This window comes from Patella vulgata, chromosome 9, assembly GCF_932274485.2.
Source record: "Patella vulgata chromosome 9, xgPatVulg1.2, whole genome shotgun sequence".
NCBI lineage: Eukaryota > Metazoa > Mollusca > Gastropoda > Patellidae > Patella > Patella vulgata.
The window spans coordinates 7,562,893-7,581,095 of record NC_065887.2 but is presented as its reverse complement, the minus strand read 5'-3'; the positions used below and the strand labels follow the sequence as shown (position 1 = coordinate 7,581,095).

The 18,203-nt window shown below is 35.0% G+C and overlaps 1 protein-coding gene across 1 annotated transcript; it reads right to left on the bottom strand.

Moving 5' to 3' along the window:
• Positions 1–20: 20 nt before the first annotated feature.
• LOC126831687 (von Willebrand factor D and EGF domain-containing protein) lies at positions 21–16,823 on the bottom strand. Its single transcript, XM_056103242.1, has 10 exons — positions 16,567–16,823; positions 15,764–15,850; positions 15,121–15,453; positions 12,765–12,850; positions 7,942–8,005; positions 6,105–6,302; positions 5,406–5,605; positions 4,653–4,905; positions 3,539–3,691; positions 21–401 (listed from the first exon to the last, which is right to left on the bottom strand). Exons 1-10 carry the CDS (start codon positions 16,729–16,731, stop codon positions 21–23), a joined length of 1,920 nt encoding a protein of 639 aa, XP_055959217.1. The 5' UTR covers positions 16,732–16,823.
• Between the last annotated feature and the right edge of the window lie 1,380 nt (positions 16,824–18,203).

Here is an 18,203-nt window from a genome sequence, read left to right as displayed (position 1 = left end):
TTCTTTATTTCAAAAAAGATTTATCTTGCCTGAAATGTGCGTATTTTACAACGAATTGAATCAGTGTCAACAAAGTCTCCACCAAATGCTGAAATCTCTAAACAGTTGCTGTTTATAGAATCACAGTATCCATCATTGGTCACGTGATCTAACAAAGGAGGGATGTTGAGCGACATTGAACAATCTAGGCTTCCAAACCCGTCTTCACAGGTACAAATACCTTGATTACAGGTACCATGCTGAGAACATTCTGCTGGACAGGCTACTTCTTTAATCTGATCAAAGATGGATGTTTGGTTTGGTGTTGATTGTTGAAATCTGGTATCATAACTTACTTCATTAAAACACGAGGCTGTTATGGTTTCCATGGCAACCAGTGAAAAACTTGTGTCACCCGCTAACTATAAATAAATGTACTTATTGTTTTTACAAAGACATGTACACCGAACATAATTGTGACCCGTGCGGGCAGAATGAGTCGCAATGCTGATATTATGAAAATTAAGTTATTATTATTTCCATATTCTTCATTTTAAAACAAATTGACTGAGCTGTATCCGTTTAAAGTGGGCCATGTCATTTGTTTGCTATTTTGTCGACTATTATATCTCTCTGTAGGTTTCCGTGGGGGGGGGGGGGGCGACTGAAGACGAATATCGTATTACAAATTTGATCCGCCATATTTGTTATATAAAAAATGTTCATATATTTTGGCCGCTAACTGGAATATTTGTGACAAAGTACTCTATAACTTTAACCGAATTGAACGATCATTTAGGTGCATACAACTTATTGACCTAAGCTGGTTTTGATAATGTATTATATTGACTGTTCAACACTGTATATACTTCTGGTAAGGCACGAACTGGCTATGATCTAATTAAACATGTAAATAATCCCATATGTCATTTACAAACTACATATGATCTGTAAACAAGCTCCGTGACTTCAAAGGAATACGCACTGGTCAGTAATCATACTATCACATGATAAGAAGACAATACCAAATATGTTCATGAGTCTTATCTATTGTCGACCCGTATATAAACAAGGGTTTGCTGATAGTTAGAGAGACACGGAGACACGGGCGGGGTCGAGACGAGAGACAGGCGTATGGACTTACCCGCTGCCTTTCAGAGGGGCAGATTGGTGGATTTAATATAGTTATTACCGTCCTGATGTAGTTCCTGTATTGTTGTTGTAATGTAACTGTTCCGATGTAAATAAATCATATATTTACTAAACTGATCTCTAGTATCACTAAGATAGTGTTACATATTTCTCTCACGCAATACGGGGGGTTGGATGTAAATAAATCATATATTTACTAAACTGATCTCTATTATCACTAAGATAGTGTTACATATTTCTCTCACGCAATACGGGGGGTTGGATGGACGAATGGTTAGCACGTGCGTGCTGTATCATACGACCTGTCATTGAGTCAACTGGCGCGGTTTCGAATCCCCGGTTGTACGCGACAAGGAGTAGGGTCGCTTGTCCAACCTCGTGGGTTTTCTCCGAGTCCTCCCGAAATGACCTAGTTTGTGTCGAGTGGACGTTAAACCCCGTCAATCTTGATCATCAAGGAAGCCCCTATAGCTATACGGGTTTCCTGTTATCTTCGTCACGCGCCAAAATTAAAATAAGGTTTTGCGTATATATTAGGTCGTTTGTTATTTTGTGATTCGAAACAAACAACAATATCTATGTATATTTTACCTGTCACATAAACGGAATTAAACTATCAAAATTTGATCTTTTTAAAGACGAAACGAAATGTCAAATAAACTTATCAGGGAAGGCTGCATATATATCATTGGCAATTATCAATCAACGAATCGCTAATCTTTTACAACTGATTAGTATTACTCAGTGACACTATCTGGATTTTCGGCTAGCTGATTAATTGATAGTATTCCGCCAAGTGGTTGTGATTTTATTGCAATACTATGATATACTATGAATTGGGTAGATATCCACTTTCCATATTTAAAAGAACAATTCGGATATTCAAATATTGGTTAAAGTTAATTAACACCGATAATATAATTCTTAGAGGATGTTACAACAATATATGTGCATAAACAATGATAACTGGATAGGCTTGGATTAGGAAATATTTGGAAAAATAATGGTTTTGAAAATTCTAACCGCACATTGTCTGTAATAAAACTTCGTCTGTTTGATATTCTTTAACAAGAATGCCATGGAACAATCAGTGAATCGTCAAAATGTCGTATATCCAAATATATTGTGGATAAGTTTACAGTCAAGTTTTATCTAACTAAGACTTTCTAGCCATAATTTAAATATCGAGAAAGGCAGGTATGTCGAGGACGAGTATCATTTTATTCATATTTGTGCCAGATACGAAGACCTACGAAATAAATTTATAAGGCAATATTATAGTAAAAACCCAAGTGTCTATAAACTAATACAACTTCTTGCTTCTAAGAACACCACAGAATTAGAGAATCTGGGCCGGTTTCTATTTCAGGCCAAAAAGAGAAGATCGGAACTTATCATTAAAATATAATCCCCTCTCTAACTGTTGTTGTACACCTTATAAACATACTGTATAGATATATATATATATATATATATATATATATATATCTTTATTGCGTATATTTGTTTAATATGTTGTGTGTTTGTGTTTTTTCCGATGGGTCATTGACCCTAAGAAAATAAAGAACCAGACACTCAACGGCAATATATATGTGATAAGAATTTTAAGCGTTTTTTTCCGCCACTTCTCAGAAAGGATCAGAAGTACCCCAAAACATTATCGCCAAAATCAACTTTTTATCGTTAATGGGGATTAACGTCCTACTGTTCTGCTCCTATACTGGGCTAATGAACACGGGCAAGGCTTGGATGGCGGTCAGGAAAGCATTTTCTTCGGCCACCCTAAAAAAGTCGTTCTCAGCTGACATGACGTCATGATTAGAGGGAAAATGACGACGGACTAGTTCCTTTTCATTTTTGGAAACAGGTGAAAGTCTGCAGACAGAGTCAAATTTGGCCAAGAATTTATAGGGATGTTTCAAAACGGTACACCATTGTTACGGAACATCGGGAATCTGGCACGTTTCTGATTCGCAGCCAATAGCTTTGTCACCAATCAAGCAGAATTTTGTGTCATTCGTTGGCGATAATGTGCACAACCCTGGCATGAGAGATGCCCACAACATTGACAATATAAAATGAAATGAAATGGGGTTTAACGTCCTACTGTTATGCTACTGGCAATATATGTCGAATGGTCAATCGTCGATCAGCCTTCAACACAATATGCACTTCATCCTGTAAAGTCTCAAGGCAATAATAAAAATACAGTTCTTATGTCCATGAACCATTCAATGGTTGTACTTGTTGGAAGAAAAAGTTTGTTTCAACCCAATTAATCTACCCTTCTCGGGTTTAAAACTATTCAGCCAGCCATCGTTATTAACGTGCTGCTGTCCAACCTACAGATAACGCTACTGTCTCCTAATACATCCCACCTATAAAATTAACAAAAGGGAATTCTTACCTTAATATCTAAAATACAGTTGTCCAAGGCACCCTGTAGATTTACATTAGGGATGTTTTTACAAATCTGAACTATCGAGGAATTTAAAAATACACTATTGCAATAATCTTTTGCGGAACTCTCTGTCCATCCGTTTGTCCATGTTGTTTCAGCCTGAAAAACAATCTATTTTTCATTCAAATTGAGGTCAGGTTGGGTGACCAATTGGTATAACGTTCTCTATAGATCAGAATTATGTCACTGAGTCATAGTGTGGGTCTCACGTGTGTACGTGTCAAGGGTGGGTTTGTTTCTTTTGCTTTTTGTCCCCCGCCAGTCGAAGAAAGCAGGGGACTATAAAAATGTGTCCGTCCGTCTGTCTGTCTGTCGGTCTGTCCGTCAATGTCTTTGTGGAGTTCGAAGATGAGCATTTTCTGTTCAGTGTAAGCAGAGATATTCCATTTGATTGGTTGATGCTTTGGGACACCAGAACTTTAGTTCTAATTAAGTGCGAGTGATGAAATTTGGTGAATAGTTGTTTTTTTACATCATTACCTTGACTAAGTTCGATAATGAACATTTTCTGTTCCGGGTAAACATTCTTGACCCTTATGTAAAATTCAAAACTGACCGCCATCTTGAATTCCCCCCTCCCATATTGCGATATCACTAATCGCAGAAATTTGTATGAAAAAGGATTGAGTTAGCCCCAAAGCATATATTTTGATATCAACCACGGATTTTGGACTGTTTTTTTTTATTTAATTTGGTGATAGACCGATCGTAAAACATGGTCAGTATTTCTATTGCAGCAACATCCTGAACTATTGCGCACTGTTATTGGAACACAATAACTCTCTTTCGAATTGGGGTAGAATGTTATAACTTGGTGTAGGTGTTTATTAGGTCAATGCCTGGATGGAGTTGTTCAAGGATGAGCATTTTCTGCTTAGAGTAAGCAGAGATAAGCAATTTGATTGGTTGATCAAACCAGGCTCACAATTCAGTAACAAAATTCAGCAAAAACTCAGCTATATGTTCAACAATCTGCTAAGTTTAATAAATGATAAAAATACAAGAAAACAAAAACTTCAGATATACTCTAATTCGACTGGTAGGGAACTAATAAACGTACCTGTCGTTTGATAATAGTGTGACTGCGGCTAGTGACACTCCTCCTGCGAATATTAACTGTATTTCTTTCTCTCAGATCAAGAGTTACATTACATGTACTTTTTGATATGAATTTTTCTACTTCTACTTGGCCACACCTCCTGTCATTTTTACATACATTATCTTTGCAATCACAAATGAAGAGACCAGTATTAACAGCGTTCAGCTTGGTGACGTCATCTGAGAACAGACTGATAACCCCATCCTGCTCTACGCTATAACATACAGATTTGGTTGAATTAGACATGACATGATTATGAATCCAAGTTACTGATTTGTAAAACAAAGCTCTAGGACCGTATGTCCCAACCCTTTTCATTCGTTCACCCCCATTCGAGACCCAAACTTCTCATTCATCTCCTCTAGACCATAAACGCCAGGTTTCTATTAATATATATATAGCTGCATTCATGTTCTAGACTGAATCACGTGATACCAGACGCTGGCGATCAGACAATCCGTGTTAGTGCTATTACGTGTCGCCAATGGCAATTTTACCCATAAATCACGCTTGGGTCGCTTTGGATCTTTGTACACCACTGACATGGCGATCAATCTCGGGGAACTCCTCAAAAATACACCCCCAGTACATCCCTGACACCCGCCATTCACCCCTGGAAGATCCACTTGGACCCCGGTTGTATTAACCAAATATATATGTTTTTACAATTTAATCTTAATGATATGGATTACTGATTGTGAAGGTTATAATTACCTCCAGGAGTCAGAAAATGTCGGCATCCCCCATCTTTTATATGGCACCGCGGCACCATTTCTCTTTCGAAAAACATTTTCGTTTAAATTACCACACAAGCCATCAGCTAAAACCTCATCAGCAACGGAAGGAAATACATGCACCGTCATCTGTCCGCCATATCTAGCGATAGAGATAGTTGTCGAACTTGGAAGACGAATCTATCAATACAACAAATGGGCAGTTATAGTGTTATACATATTCGTTCAGTTAATCGTAAATTAAAATTACATTTATCAAGGAACACTTTAATGATGGACACATGTATCAGAAGTAACACAAATAAATAACTACATGTATAAGAATCAACATAAATAATTACTTGAAAAAGTCGAATTCGATATTCGAAAATCCGGCATGGTGGCGATTTTCACGATGGGTGATTTTAATGCAACGAATATCTTCGTTTTATTTGCGAATTAAATACACCTGAATATGTTTTCGAATTGACTGTGGTGAATTTATAATTAAAAGATAAAAGGACATACACTTCTCTGATTTAGGTAAAAAAAATAATGTACTGAATTGAATTATTTTTGGTGCGTAATTATTTCTATTAGGTAAAACTAATGAACGTAAAATTGTCAAAATAAATCAACATATACGGTTACTTAGGTAATACTCAGTTGAATGGGCCTAAAGACTTTGTAAATCACCTACCTTGAATTTACTTGAACCAACGCTTTTAACTTCTATTAAAGAAACGCCAGATGTTTTATCACATTGGGTATATCCTATTTTCCAGTAGTCGGCTGAACAGTGCTCTATAACATAAACTTCTTTACCAATAGATACGGCAACACCACAAATACATGTCACCGAGGAGCCGGGCCAACATGGTTCGGTCTGTATCTGTAACTGTTAAAACCAAAAGATTCACGAAAATAAAATATTACTTGTCATTAAAATGTTGAATACATCACAGGAAATAACAGTAGTCTGTAGATCAACCAATGGGTTTTGGAGAATAGCATTTTTTCCCCTAGTCCCCAAGTGGGTGTCGCACCGGTCAGGTCTAATATTAAGGCTACCTGTGGGTGTTGTGTTGTGTTAGTAAAGAAACACATAGTAATCTGCCCACAAATTAAACTGTGGAAAGACTCCATTCAAGTAATTCCTTTTATATACACTGAAGTTTTTCAGTCATCCCTGACATTCGGTAGTGGGGGGAGTGTGCAATCTACCTTCGAAATATTTATCTTATTTCAACCGTAATATCAAGCAGGTATTGATATACATTATTTTGATGTATTATTGATATACATTGTTTTAATCAGATTGTTTATCCAGATTATAAAATAATTATAAAGGTGAGTCTCGAAATTATAAAATTAATTTCTCGAAATTATAAAATTAATTTCTCGAAATTATAAAATTAATTTCTCGAAATTATAAAATTAATTTCTCGAAATTATAAAATTAATTTCTCGAAATTATAAAATTAATTTCTCGAAATTATAAAATTAATTTCTCGAAATTATAAAATTAATTTCTCGAAATTATAAAATTAATTTCTCGAAATTATAAAATTAATTTCTCGAAATTATAAAATTAATTTCTCGAAATTATAAAATTAATTTCTCGAAATTATAAAATTAATTTCTCGAAATTATAAAATTAATTTCTCGAAATTATAAAATTAATTTCTCGAAATTATAAAATTAATTTCTCGAAATTATAAAATTAATTTCTCGAAATTATAAAATTAATTTCTCGAAATTATAAAATTAATTATTCGAAATTATAAAATTAATTATTCGAAATTATAAAATTAATTTCTCGAAATTATAAAATTAATTTCTCGAAATTATAAAATTAATTTCTCGAAATTATAAAATTAATTTCTCGAAATTATAAAATTAATTTCTCGAAATTATAAAATTAATTTCTCGAAATTATAAAATTAATTTCTCGAAATTATAAAATTAATTTCTCGAAATTATAAAATTAATTTCTCGAAATTATAAAATTAATTTCTCGAAATTATAAAATTAATTTCTCGAAATTATAAAATTAATTTCTCGAAATTATAAAATTAATTTCTCGAAATTATAAAATTAATTTCTCGAAATTATAAAATTAATTTCTCGAAATTATAAAATTAATTTCTCGAAATTATAAAATTAATTTCTCGAAATTATAAAACTTATTTCTCGAAATTATAAAACTTATTTCTCGAAATTAAAAAAAGCATTAATTTCTCAAACAAAACAGGATTTCACAACATCCAAATCATGATAAATTCTAAGTATCAACACAAATAATTTCTTGAATTACATGTACGATTTTTGAAAAAAAATGAACCCCTCCTCCACTCTCGAAATAAAATCGCCCCCCCCCCCCCCGCCTCCCAAATTAATCGAGGTTACCAACATTTTATAAAATTTATAAAGCATCTTCTTAGACCTCTTTAAATTGTAAATAAAAACCCCATAAAAACTGAGAGTATTGAAAATAATTAAGTAGACTTTAGAAAGATTTTATCTTGTCAACTCACCTCTTGTGTCCATTCCTTATTTCGATACATGGTGTAAATGCCTTGATATTGATGTTCATATGGTCTTTAAAAAAGATAAATAATTACAATGAACAGGCATATTTCTTTTCTGTTTTCTTTTATTTAAAATGGTTTATTATGCACGTTTAAGCCAAAACAAATCGGTGTAAAACTTGTGAAAGTTTGAAAAAGAACACAACCTAATCCAATCTCCATAATGTTAACAACTCAGTTTAAAGGGCATTGATGTATTGTCTTTATTACATAATTTATTTAAAACCCCTATGCGTTTTTTTAAGGTACAATATTTTGACAGGTGAATCTATATTAGGAATATCGGTCTAACAATTATTTAATTCCGTTTGATATTATACAAAAATATGTCAAATTAAAATGTCACCGATCTATGCTCTTCGATAAACAATAAGCCTAGAGTCGGATGAAGGGATCAGCCAGCCGACGCGTCTCGTTCATATGCACCCCAGTGAAGAGTTTTCGAGGATCGACCCCAGACAATTTTGAAAATTACATCGCCGTAGATGAGATTTGGGGTACTTTCCTATGGAAAACCAAACAGCTCTTTATTCAGTGTTCTTAGTTCTTAATTCATAGTCCTTAATTCTTATTTCTTCATTCTTGTCGTATTTCGACATTTGTATACTAAAATTAACATTTGTATCTGAAAATCAATATTTGTTTTACAACGCAGACATTTGTCATATCAGATTTGTAAAATGTATTTTTGTTTAATTTAATTTTATTTTAATATAAAGATAAAGTTTATTTTAGTAAATATATAAAGATAAAATTTATTTTAGTAAATCAAAAAAATAATCTACATTTACATTTACCATAGACATACAACGAAAAACCAACAAATTTCTAAATACAAATCTTCAAATACAAATCTTGTAAAGCATTTCTTCAAGAACATTTCTTCAATAATATTTCTCCAAAAACATTTCTCCAAAAACATTTCTTGAAATTGATCGAACCGGAACATTATGACGACATGAGCGGAAATCAACCTGGCATACAATAAGTTACCATACAAAAAAGGAGAATCGAGCAAAGATATATACAATCAGAAAAATCGATCGATGACCGCGTTAGTGAAATCGCGATGTGTGTTATGTCTCTCTCTCTATATATATATATAATGGTTAATAAAATAAATTGAAAGTGGTGTGTTCCCAGAAATTAGGTTTTGTCTCATAGCGACATATGTCTTTGGTCAAACGAAAGAGGGCTTTATCTCTTCTATATCATGTAATCATAAATGTGCCAGCATTATACGATAACTGGGATTTCGTATTTAGACGCGTATTTTGATTTTTAAATACCCCTCACCAAACAGAGTTCAGACGAAAATATGAATATGCCAGAAAATATTTTACAATTTTGAAAATTTATTCGGACCTTTTTAATGGTATGCAAAATGAAATGAAATGGGTTTTAACGTCCTACTGTTCTGCTCCGAATTGGACTAATTAAGTCGGGTATACGCCATGCAGTGTGCTATGAGGGAAATTTTGCCCGGACAGTGGCACTACGGCCTACTCTTATATCGAATTCCAATTGTCACGGGATCTTTTTAAAAGCACAGCAATGTGTACACTACACGGACCTCAGTTTTTCGTCCAATCCTAACGACTCAATGCTATTTCCCGAAGAACTTTTTCGGCCACCACCGATATCGAATAAGGTGTGCCCATCCTCATTAGTCGAAATAATAGTAAATTGTAGGACCTCCCTGTATTAAGTATGTCCATCTTCATCATTCCGGTTGGTGCAGAAAAGTGGGACGTTTAACCTTATTCCAATAATATTCGTCACTGCGAAAAACAAGGGCGACATATTTATTTAGCGTAAGGCATCTGACATTTCCTCCATGACAAATGTGGTGAAAACATGATAACAAGATTATGGGAACCTTATTCAGGCCATATAGCGTCCTTGGCAAGGCTTTCCCGAACTCATCAAGGTTACCGAGCAATATGCATTTTTTGAACATAAAGAGCATTTTCGATATAGTTTGGAGATTTTACTCGGACAGTGGTTCTGCAGTTGTTATCCATCCACTCTCTTCAAACAAAGATGACAAGAGCAAAATCCCCTTAGCCAGCTGTAGAGCCCCCAGAGATAGAGTGAAAAATTATTTCAATTGTAAATGATGAATTAAACAAATTTTGGAGAATTGTGTTTGAAAAAAGTACCAACAAAAAAACGCAAGCCAAGGTTTGCATTTTCAGTTATTATAGGACTAGCCAATAGTTCTAGCTTAATTGCTTAGAAACACAATTTCGCTACATGGACCCCTTAGCTAAACAAACTATAACACCAGTAAGACCAATCCGAGAGGTCCCCAAAAATATTTGCACATTCTCGATTCAGGGCTTGATGAATATCGTTAAGTTGGCATAACACCTGATATTGGCGAAAGCACCCGATACCTTGAAGTGTGTGTGTGTATGGGAGGGGTGGGGTGCGTTGCATCATAAGTTTGTCATTGAGGCAAGTGGAGTGGTTTTGATTCTGCGCGTGTACGTGACAAAGAGTAGGGTCGCCTGTCTCAACGTCGTGGGTTTTTCTCCTTGTTCTCCTGTTTCCTTCCACTGCACTAAAGTTCCTACGCGCAAGCGAGTTAATGAAATAAAATTGAACCATATGTAAGTCAACAACGTTCGTCATCATAACTACATGAACAAACAGCAAATTCAATCTCTTAAAGTGTTTTCTTTTATGTTTATATTGACAACATTTATACAGCTCTGTACAAGACAACTTCGCCAATGTTTCTGGTGCGGTTTCTCTTGTTAGTAGGTGCAGTCTGGAAAGAACGGTGCCTAAACCTTCGAATGGGACGGATTGAACAACAGGCAAAAGCCTATATAAATTCTCTCAAAACAGTGTTTCTTCTAGTATAGCTGTAAATGTCTAGCTCAGATGAGATTTGAGACTAAATTCCTAACAAATATTTGATTTGAAATAAAGCATATATAAATGTATAATTTTTTAATTAAAATAGACATATGACAAAAACAAATTAATACTTTATGGGAGTGGCTATACTGCATAACAATTATTGATATTTGCCGTAAAGAAAGATAACACATTGTACCTAATGTACCGTTATTAGATTTCCAAAATTCCGTGTGTTCCCTTGAACTTTATTTATCTTGGAACTCTCAGATTTGTGTTCCTGGTGTTATAAGCTTCAGACAATGTATAGTTGGTTTAGCTATGGGCTGCAAGAAGCGAAACTTCACACAAGAAATTCTGGCTGCAGGCCTTTTGCTAGCCTTGTAAAAATATTTATTTTTTGAAAATATTACTGGTGGGGGGGGGGGGGTACCGTATCTTGGCCGATAAAATCTTTATCCGGCTCTGATAGTTTAAGGCATGTGATTTGCGATTCGCTCTCGAGCACAATGATAGCAATAATATGTTCCACGCATAAACAAACACCAATAATACAAATCTGCGTACAAGTAGAGAAAACAAATGGGATCTTGCCCTAGCACTGATGATTGATGGGGTGCCGCATGGGCGCCGACACACTGATTACATCCATGTCAAAGGTGCCCCTTTCTCGGATTAAGGGTCATGGGGCCCTTTTCTTGTAATCGCGGGGGGGGGGGGCACAGAATTCGTGGTCCCTGCCTTAGAGGGGTCCACGCCACCAGTGGCCTTCGTTTCAGTTCCATCTAACGTATTACCATGTCTGTAGTTTGTTTTCAACGTTTATACTGGCTTTTTGTGACTACTGCACGTGACTACTCTGTGGTGACATAGCAGATAAGCTGTCATATTTTTGAGCATGGGTGATTCCTGTTGGATCGAAACCACGACGACAAATCAATACTCCTTATTCACTTCCTGTCATATCATATAGAACTTATTCATTCGCTCATCACTAATAAACTAGATTAACACAATGCACTTCTATACAATATACCAGAATATAAAATCAATCAGATACAGTGAATCCCAAATTCAGCAGCAAGATTGTTAACGGGCAGCAGAAAGTACCAACACATAACACCAATCTTGAAACAACTCAATTGGCTCCCTATTGAGCAGAGAATTGTGTTCAAAATACTCCTGCTTACTTTCAAAGCTCTAAATGGTTCGTCACCAAAATATCTTACAGATTTGTTGATACCGTATGCATGCAACGGAACACTGAGGTCGTCTGACAAAAACCTATTGACAATACCGCCGATACATATCGAAACAACAAAACAACTGCTTTCCAAGACCAGTATTGAAAAATTTGTCTAGCGCAATAGAAACTTTAATTAGTATTGTTGCGCGAACATAAATTTAGATATATTATTATTATTACCTCAAAATGGAACTACTAGACTTTTCTTTCCAAACGAACCGAAGGGACTATCTTTATCAGAAAGAATTCATTTTTTTCTGTATGGTCGTTTATTATGAATCATATACACTTTGTTATTGCCAATTTAATAATTTCGCCATTTATTCATTCATTCATTAATTTCAAAATATTTTCGTTTTTGTTTATCCCAGAGAAAGCCTATTCGATGGAAATGCTTAAAGTGGATCAATTTCATTATTATTTCAATTGTTTTCAAGAACGTTTAACTGTTAACTGTTTTAACCCCTGTTTATTATTCGAGATGGAATTGGAGTAAGAATAAACTTGCAAATCAATGAATTACCAACGGACATGAATATAACCTGTGGGGAAATAATTCCAGTGGTGCAATGAAATGACAAGTAAATACATCATATTACATCAAATACACTGTCATAATATTTCAATAAATTTAATTTAAAAATTGAGTACATACATATCGCGAAACGTATACATGTGCGGATCAGGTACAGCATAACACACTTTACCCTCTATTGCTGCTGCATTAGTTGTGACTCTAACCTGTAATTAAAATGTTTAAACTGCTTATCGGTACTTACGTGTTCCGGCGAAATGTTAAGAAGCGAGAGTCGTATAAATAGCGTTGGTAATGAGCTCGGGGTGGTTTATATGATATTTGAAGTGTATATTTTACGACTTGTAAAAATAATAATTCAAAGTAAATATCTCCGTACAAAAATCAAACTACGTCACATATATAGTATCCTGTCATGCTGCATCAGTTGATACACCATGCAGTATGCAGAGTTTTTTTATCTATTAAAAAACTTTGAACTTTCATTTAGTGAGTTTAGCATGAGATATAACCCATTTAATAAAACATTTTCCTTAACAAATATGATAAAACAGTCATCTATTTATAAGAAAAATTTCCATGAATGTTCAATCTGTAAGTTTAATTTCAAACCAAAACGTTTCTTAAACATTAAATCAATTAACTTTTTAGATGTAACAGTAACATTATCTGAAAATGGCACGCGCCAGTATTTAGATTTCAATTCATGTTGCCCTCTCATAAAAAAGAAACATCTCATAATAACACAACTTTATGGATTTACCACTTCTTGGTTTATTACATGCTCTTACAGGTATCTTTATCAAGCAATGATCAATAATGAATAACAACCTTACATTTATAGTACACCTATGAGTAAGACAATTTAACAATACAACAACAGCCATATTTCCCTTTGAATATGACTTCACGACCTCCCTTATTCATAACAAATTAAAACGGGGTATGGCCATAATTTGATCACGTTTACCATTTACCATAGTTATTTAAAAGTGAAAAATTTAAATATATCATAAACAAAACAAATGTGATCAATAGTCTAAAACAACCTCCGAACTTGAGACGAATTCTCACTTCCTTCAAATGTGGAGATGAAAGATCGCAAATTCAACGTATTTCTCTTGTACAAATTGAATTTTTCAAATAAAGATTTGCTAAAATGTAAAGAAAATTATTTGATCGAAAGGTACAAACCAGAATTAAAAAAACCGGATATTCTCTTTTTATTGATTATTTACTTAATGTTGAAATATGTAAATATTATTATGTTGCATTTGATATTTTTATAGTAACGCCAAGACGTCGCGTCTATTATTCTACATAATCTGTCATAAATAAAAATAGCCTGATGATGTTCAGTACGGACATAAAGCGCTAGCCGTTAAAATAGTGTGTTGGTGTCTTTCTTTAATTTAGTTTATATATATGTATTGTTTAATGGTCGAGAGCGAGACATTAAGTAATATATTGTAACAACAAGAGGACCGTCAGGTCCGAGTGTTTTTACAATATATTACGCAATGTCTCAGCTCGAGACCATTAAACATCTTAAAATACAGACACTCCGCACGTGCGTTTACAGTGAAATACGTCACTCGAGTCTAATATTTGACAAGGTACGATTGGCAAGTTGCCCGTACAATTATTTGAAATAATGGTACGCCAACATCAAAGGGTGACGTCACATCTGTATTTTAAATTGTAAGAACATGAGGGCAGTAATACAATATATTACGCAATGTCTTAAGCTCGAGACCATTAAACAACTTAAAATACAGACACTTGCACGTGCTTTTCAATGAAATACGTCACTCGGGTTCATTATTTTAACAAGTTACGCTTGGCACATTGCCCGTGCAATTATTTGAAATAATGGTCGCCAACATGAAAGGATGACGTCACATCTGTATTTTAAATATATATATATATTAGCTCGGAGTTGTATATATATATATATAATATATGCATAGTATTAACATTCAAATAAACGTTGATTTTATCTATGTTTATTATATGGCAGCAATGAAGCAGTAATACACATATTCAAAATCAATTTTTTGATGAACCAGTCATCGGAATTATATGATTATTGTGAACCGCTGTAGCTCAGTACGTAATACGTTGGGTCGCTAAGCTAGAGGTCTCGTGTTAGTCGAGAAAATTCAAGTTCTTCCGACATAGATGGCAGGGGACGAACAACAGAGGTTCGATGTACAAATTGGCGTCCGCGTAAAAGAACCATTAGCAGATGGAATTAAAATAAGAGTAGGTCGTGGCTCCGTTGTCCGGGCAATATGTTAATCATAGGACACTGCAGCATGACGTATGCCCGTTGTCATTAGCCGGGTAGGTGCAGAACACTTCATTTCTATTTCCATTTTCAATTAATTTCACTCCTTTTCAATTATATGGTTACTCTTATAACAATATGATTACTTTCGACGGGTACTACCTACATTAAGATAATGGTACTTACTCTAACATCGCCAAATTCATATTTTGCCCAGAGTGGATGATCCAAAAAGTATTCGGGTGTTTTAAACCTTAAAATCTGTACAGCAAACTTTTTTCCATAGGAAGTAGGAAAACTGGGCATGACAACCATAGAATAATTTCTAATTGAGTTCTTGGCATCTAAATTAATGGAACACCGAGACAATACTGGGTCGGGCAGACAGGCATCATTTTCCGTGGGCTTGATTAAGTTGACCGCGAGCTTACAACCATTACAAACACCAATTTCTACTGTTGGTCTTACAACTATAGTCGCATTCGTATCTTGTTGCACGTCAAGATCTGGTGTCAATATCTACAAAAACAAGTGTTAAAACCTAATGGAGGCCAAAAGTTGTCATTCAATTACTTTTTGAACCAGGAACTCATCCTTATTTTGTTGTTTTCCTTCTCCTTGAGGAGACGCTCTTCTAGAAACTCTCAAGGCTCCGCCAATTCATGTACTTTCGACAAGAAGCTTGTGGTAAGTTTCATCATCGGGCAAATGCGGAACGGTTGACGTACTTCGATTTACATTATGTGATCATACAACCGAGCGCCAGTTGTATCGTGTAATTTGTCATTACTCCTATATGCTAATTAAAATTATTTAAATCAGATGTTACCTCAATGCCGATGAATCGATCTACACTGTCTGTTCTTCGACTCAATTCTGAATCAAGATCGTAACTTACAGAATAACCACATCGGATCTAAAACGAAATAGTGATTCATGTAACGTGTATTAATAAATGGAAGGGGTATCTTCCTGGCTTAATAATTTAGACTATGCAATAGCATCTTTATCAAAGACAGCTAATGTAAATAACCAACATTAATAATATTGTCAAATTACACGGTTCATTCTAGCAGACATAAACGATTCAGTACAACATTGGCCCAATCCCGGCTTCACTTGAGGTCGAGAGTCAAGTAGTCTAAACATTTTGCGATACAGTGTTACTTGCTGTCTGTTACCATTGGTGTGATAAAGTTAGTCCACGGATGTTAGTAGAGTATGATGTAGTGTGACCAATGCATCTTAATGAATGAAATTTAATGAAATGGGGTTTAACGCCCTACTGTACTGCTCCTAAACTGGGCTAATGAAGACGGGGATACGCCATACAGTGTGCTATGAGGGAAATGTTTCCCGGGCAGCGGCGCTACGGCCTACTCTTAGTCTTACATCGAATTCCCACTACCAAGGGATCTTTTACGTGCACGCCATCCGAACGACTAGACAGCTGTCCTTGTCAGACCCTCCGTCCTGCATCACTGACAAGGGGAAGCCACGCCGGAAAATCTGGATGAACGTGCTCGACCAATGCAGGCATCGAACACCCGATCTCCAGGCTAACGAGCCAGCGTCTTACCCACTTAGCCACCGTGATCCCCCAACCCATCTTAATGAAATCTAGTATAATACCTGGAAACCAACACTTGTTAGACCAGTGTCATCTTCATTTAGTAATGTCGTTGTTTTGATATCAGCTGTTTTCTGTACTGCAGGGAATTTTTTAACAAGCTTACTGTCAATATACCACGTGACTGTGTACCAGATTTCAGCATGCTCTGCTTCAGTTGACGGCATAAAATCACAAACAAACTGGTACTTCTTATTGGTTTGACTTAGTGGCAGTATATCAACACTCACATTGGTTTTATATGTCGGGTAATTATCTACGAATTATATAATACATATAAATATATAACATTAGGCGTCAGCTGCCTAGCACACGACACCCGTTGGTAACATTAACTAAATGAATTGAGAGCTTAAAGGAGCTAAATCGCTAACATTTGGGACCTAGAAATTGACAAAAGTGGGTCGCAACGCATATAATACTGTAATATGAATGTATATAAACTGATTTACATTCAATGGTTTCCGTTTTTACTCAAATTTCAAATCAGTTATGTTCGGCGAAATAAGCCAGCAGTCTCAAGCTAGTGCAACTTTATAGCGTCTGGTTATTCCGGTCTACATACGCCGTTTGATTTGGGGCAATGTGTCTCTTGATACAACTGGGGCTGAAGCGCATTATGGTACACGATTCGTGTACCAATGGTAAAATGTTTATTTTGTCTTAAATATTGGATATCAAAAGCCCATCTTTTTCCGGTAAGATTTGACAAATAATTTGTGTTTTCAATGTTGAAGATTTTGGATGATATTGAGTTAGAGACTTAGCTACTTTAAGGTTGGATTGCAGACGACGACGATGTCTTTGCAGATTTATAAACATTCTCGTTTACTAGATAAGTCGACAAGCAGTTGCTTGTGCCGGTGTATGTGGCGTCTGAAATCCAAGTTCAAATTCTTCGTTTCATATATAAAAGTATTTTAGAAAACTTCTCATGTTATGCTATATTTGTCAACTTGTATATCAGCCTTCTGTAAAACACCATATATTTAAAGAAGAATTGTTCGAGAGCTACATTTTTCTTTTGCTGCGCGTAATTCTTGCATCAAATGACCAACGATTATCTTCAAATGATGATTGATCATTGCCATTTCTACTATATGTTTCGTTGTTTGAATGTGCCACATGCGAAATAGGTCATATTGGTTTAAAACTATAACGTATTTGTGACACACAATCGAGCTTTCATGTAGGTAAGGCTTATACGTCGTATATATTCTTTGAATGGCATTTAGTAACTGGAACATAATCAAATAACACACTATTTATGGATAACAGTTACTATGGTTTATTTGACTGTGACGTTTCACAAGTCCTTATCAAGCATAAATCAACACAATTTTTAGATTTTATATTGTCTATTTGCGTTAATATAATTGTGCCTGACAACGACTTGTGACATCTAACATAAATAGTGTTTTATTTGTTCATACGTCGGGTAAAATCGCCAGATCACGGCTATTAACCCTTGTGGGTGGACGTTGTGAGAATCACATAGCGGGTATCAGAGGTCCATATGGACCCCAGTTTTAATTCAAAGTTTTTACGTGAAGATATATTTGAATTAAAAGGCAGTGGATTGGTTTTTATTTGCATTCATATTTGGCATCTGAAAAACAACTAAATTATTATCCAAAAA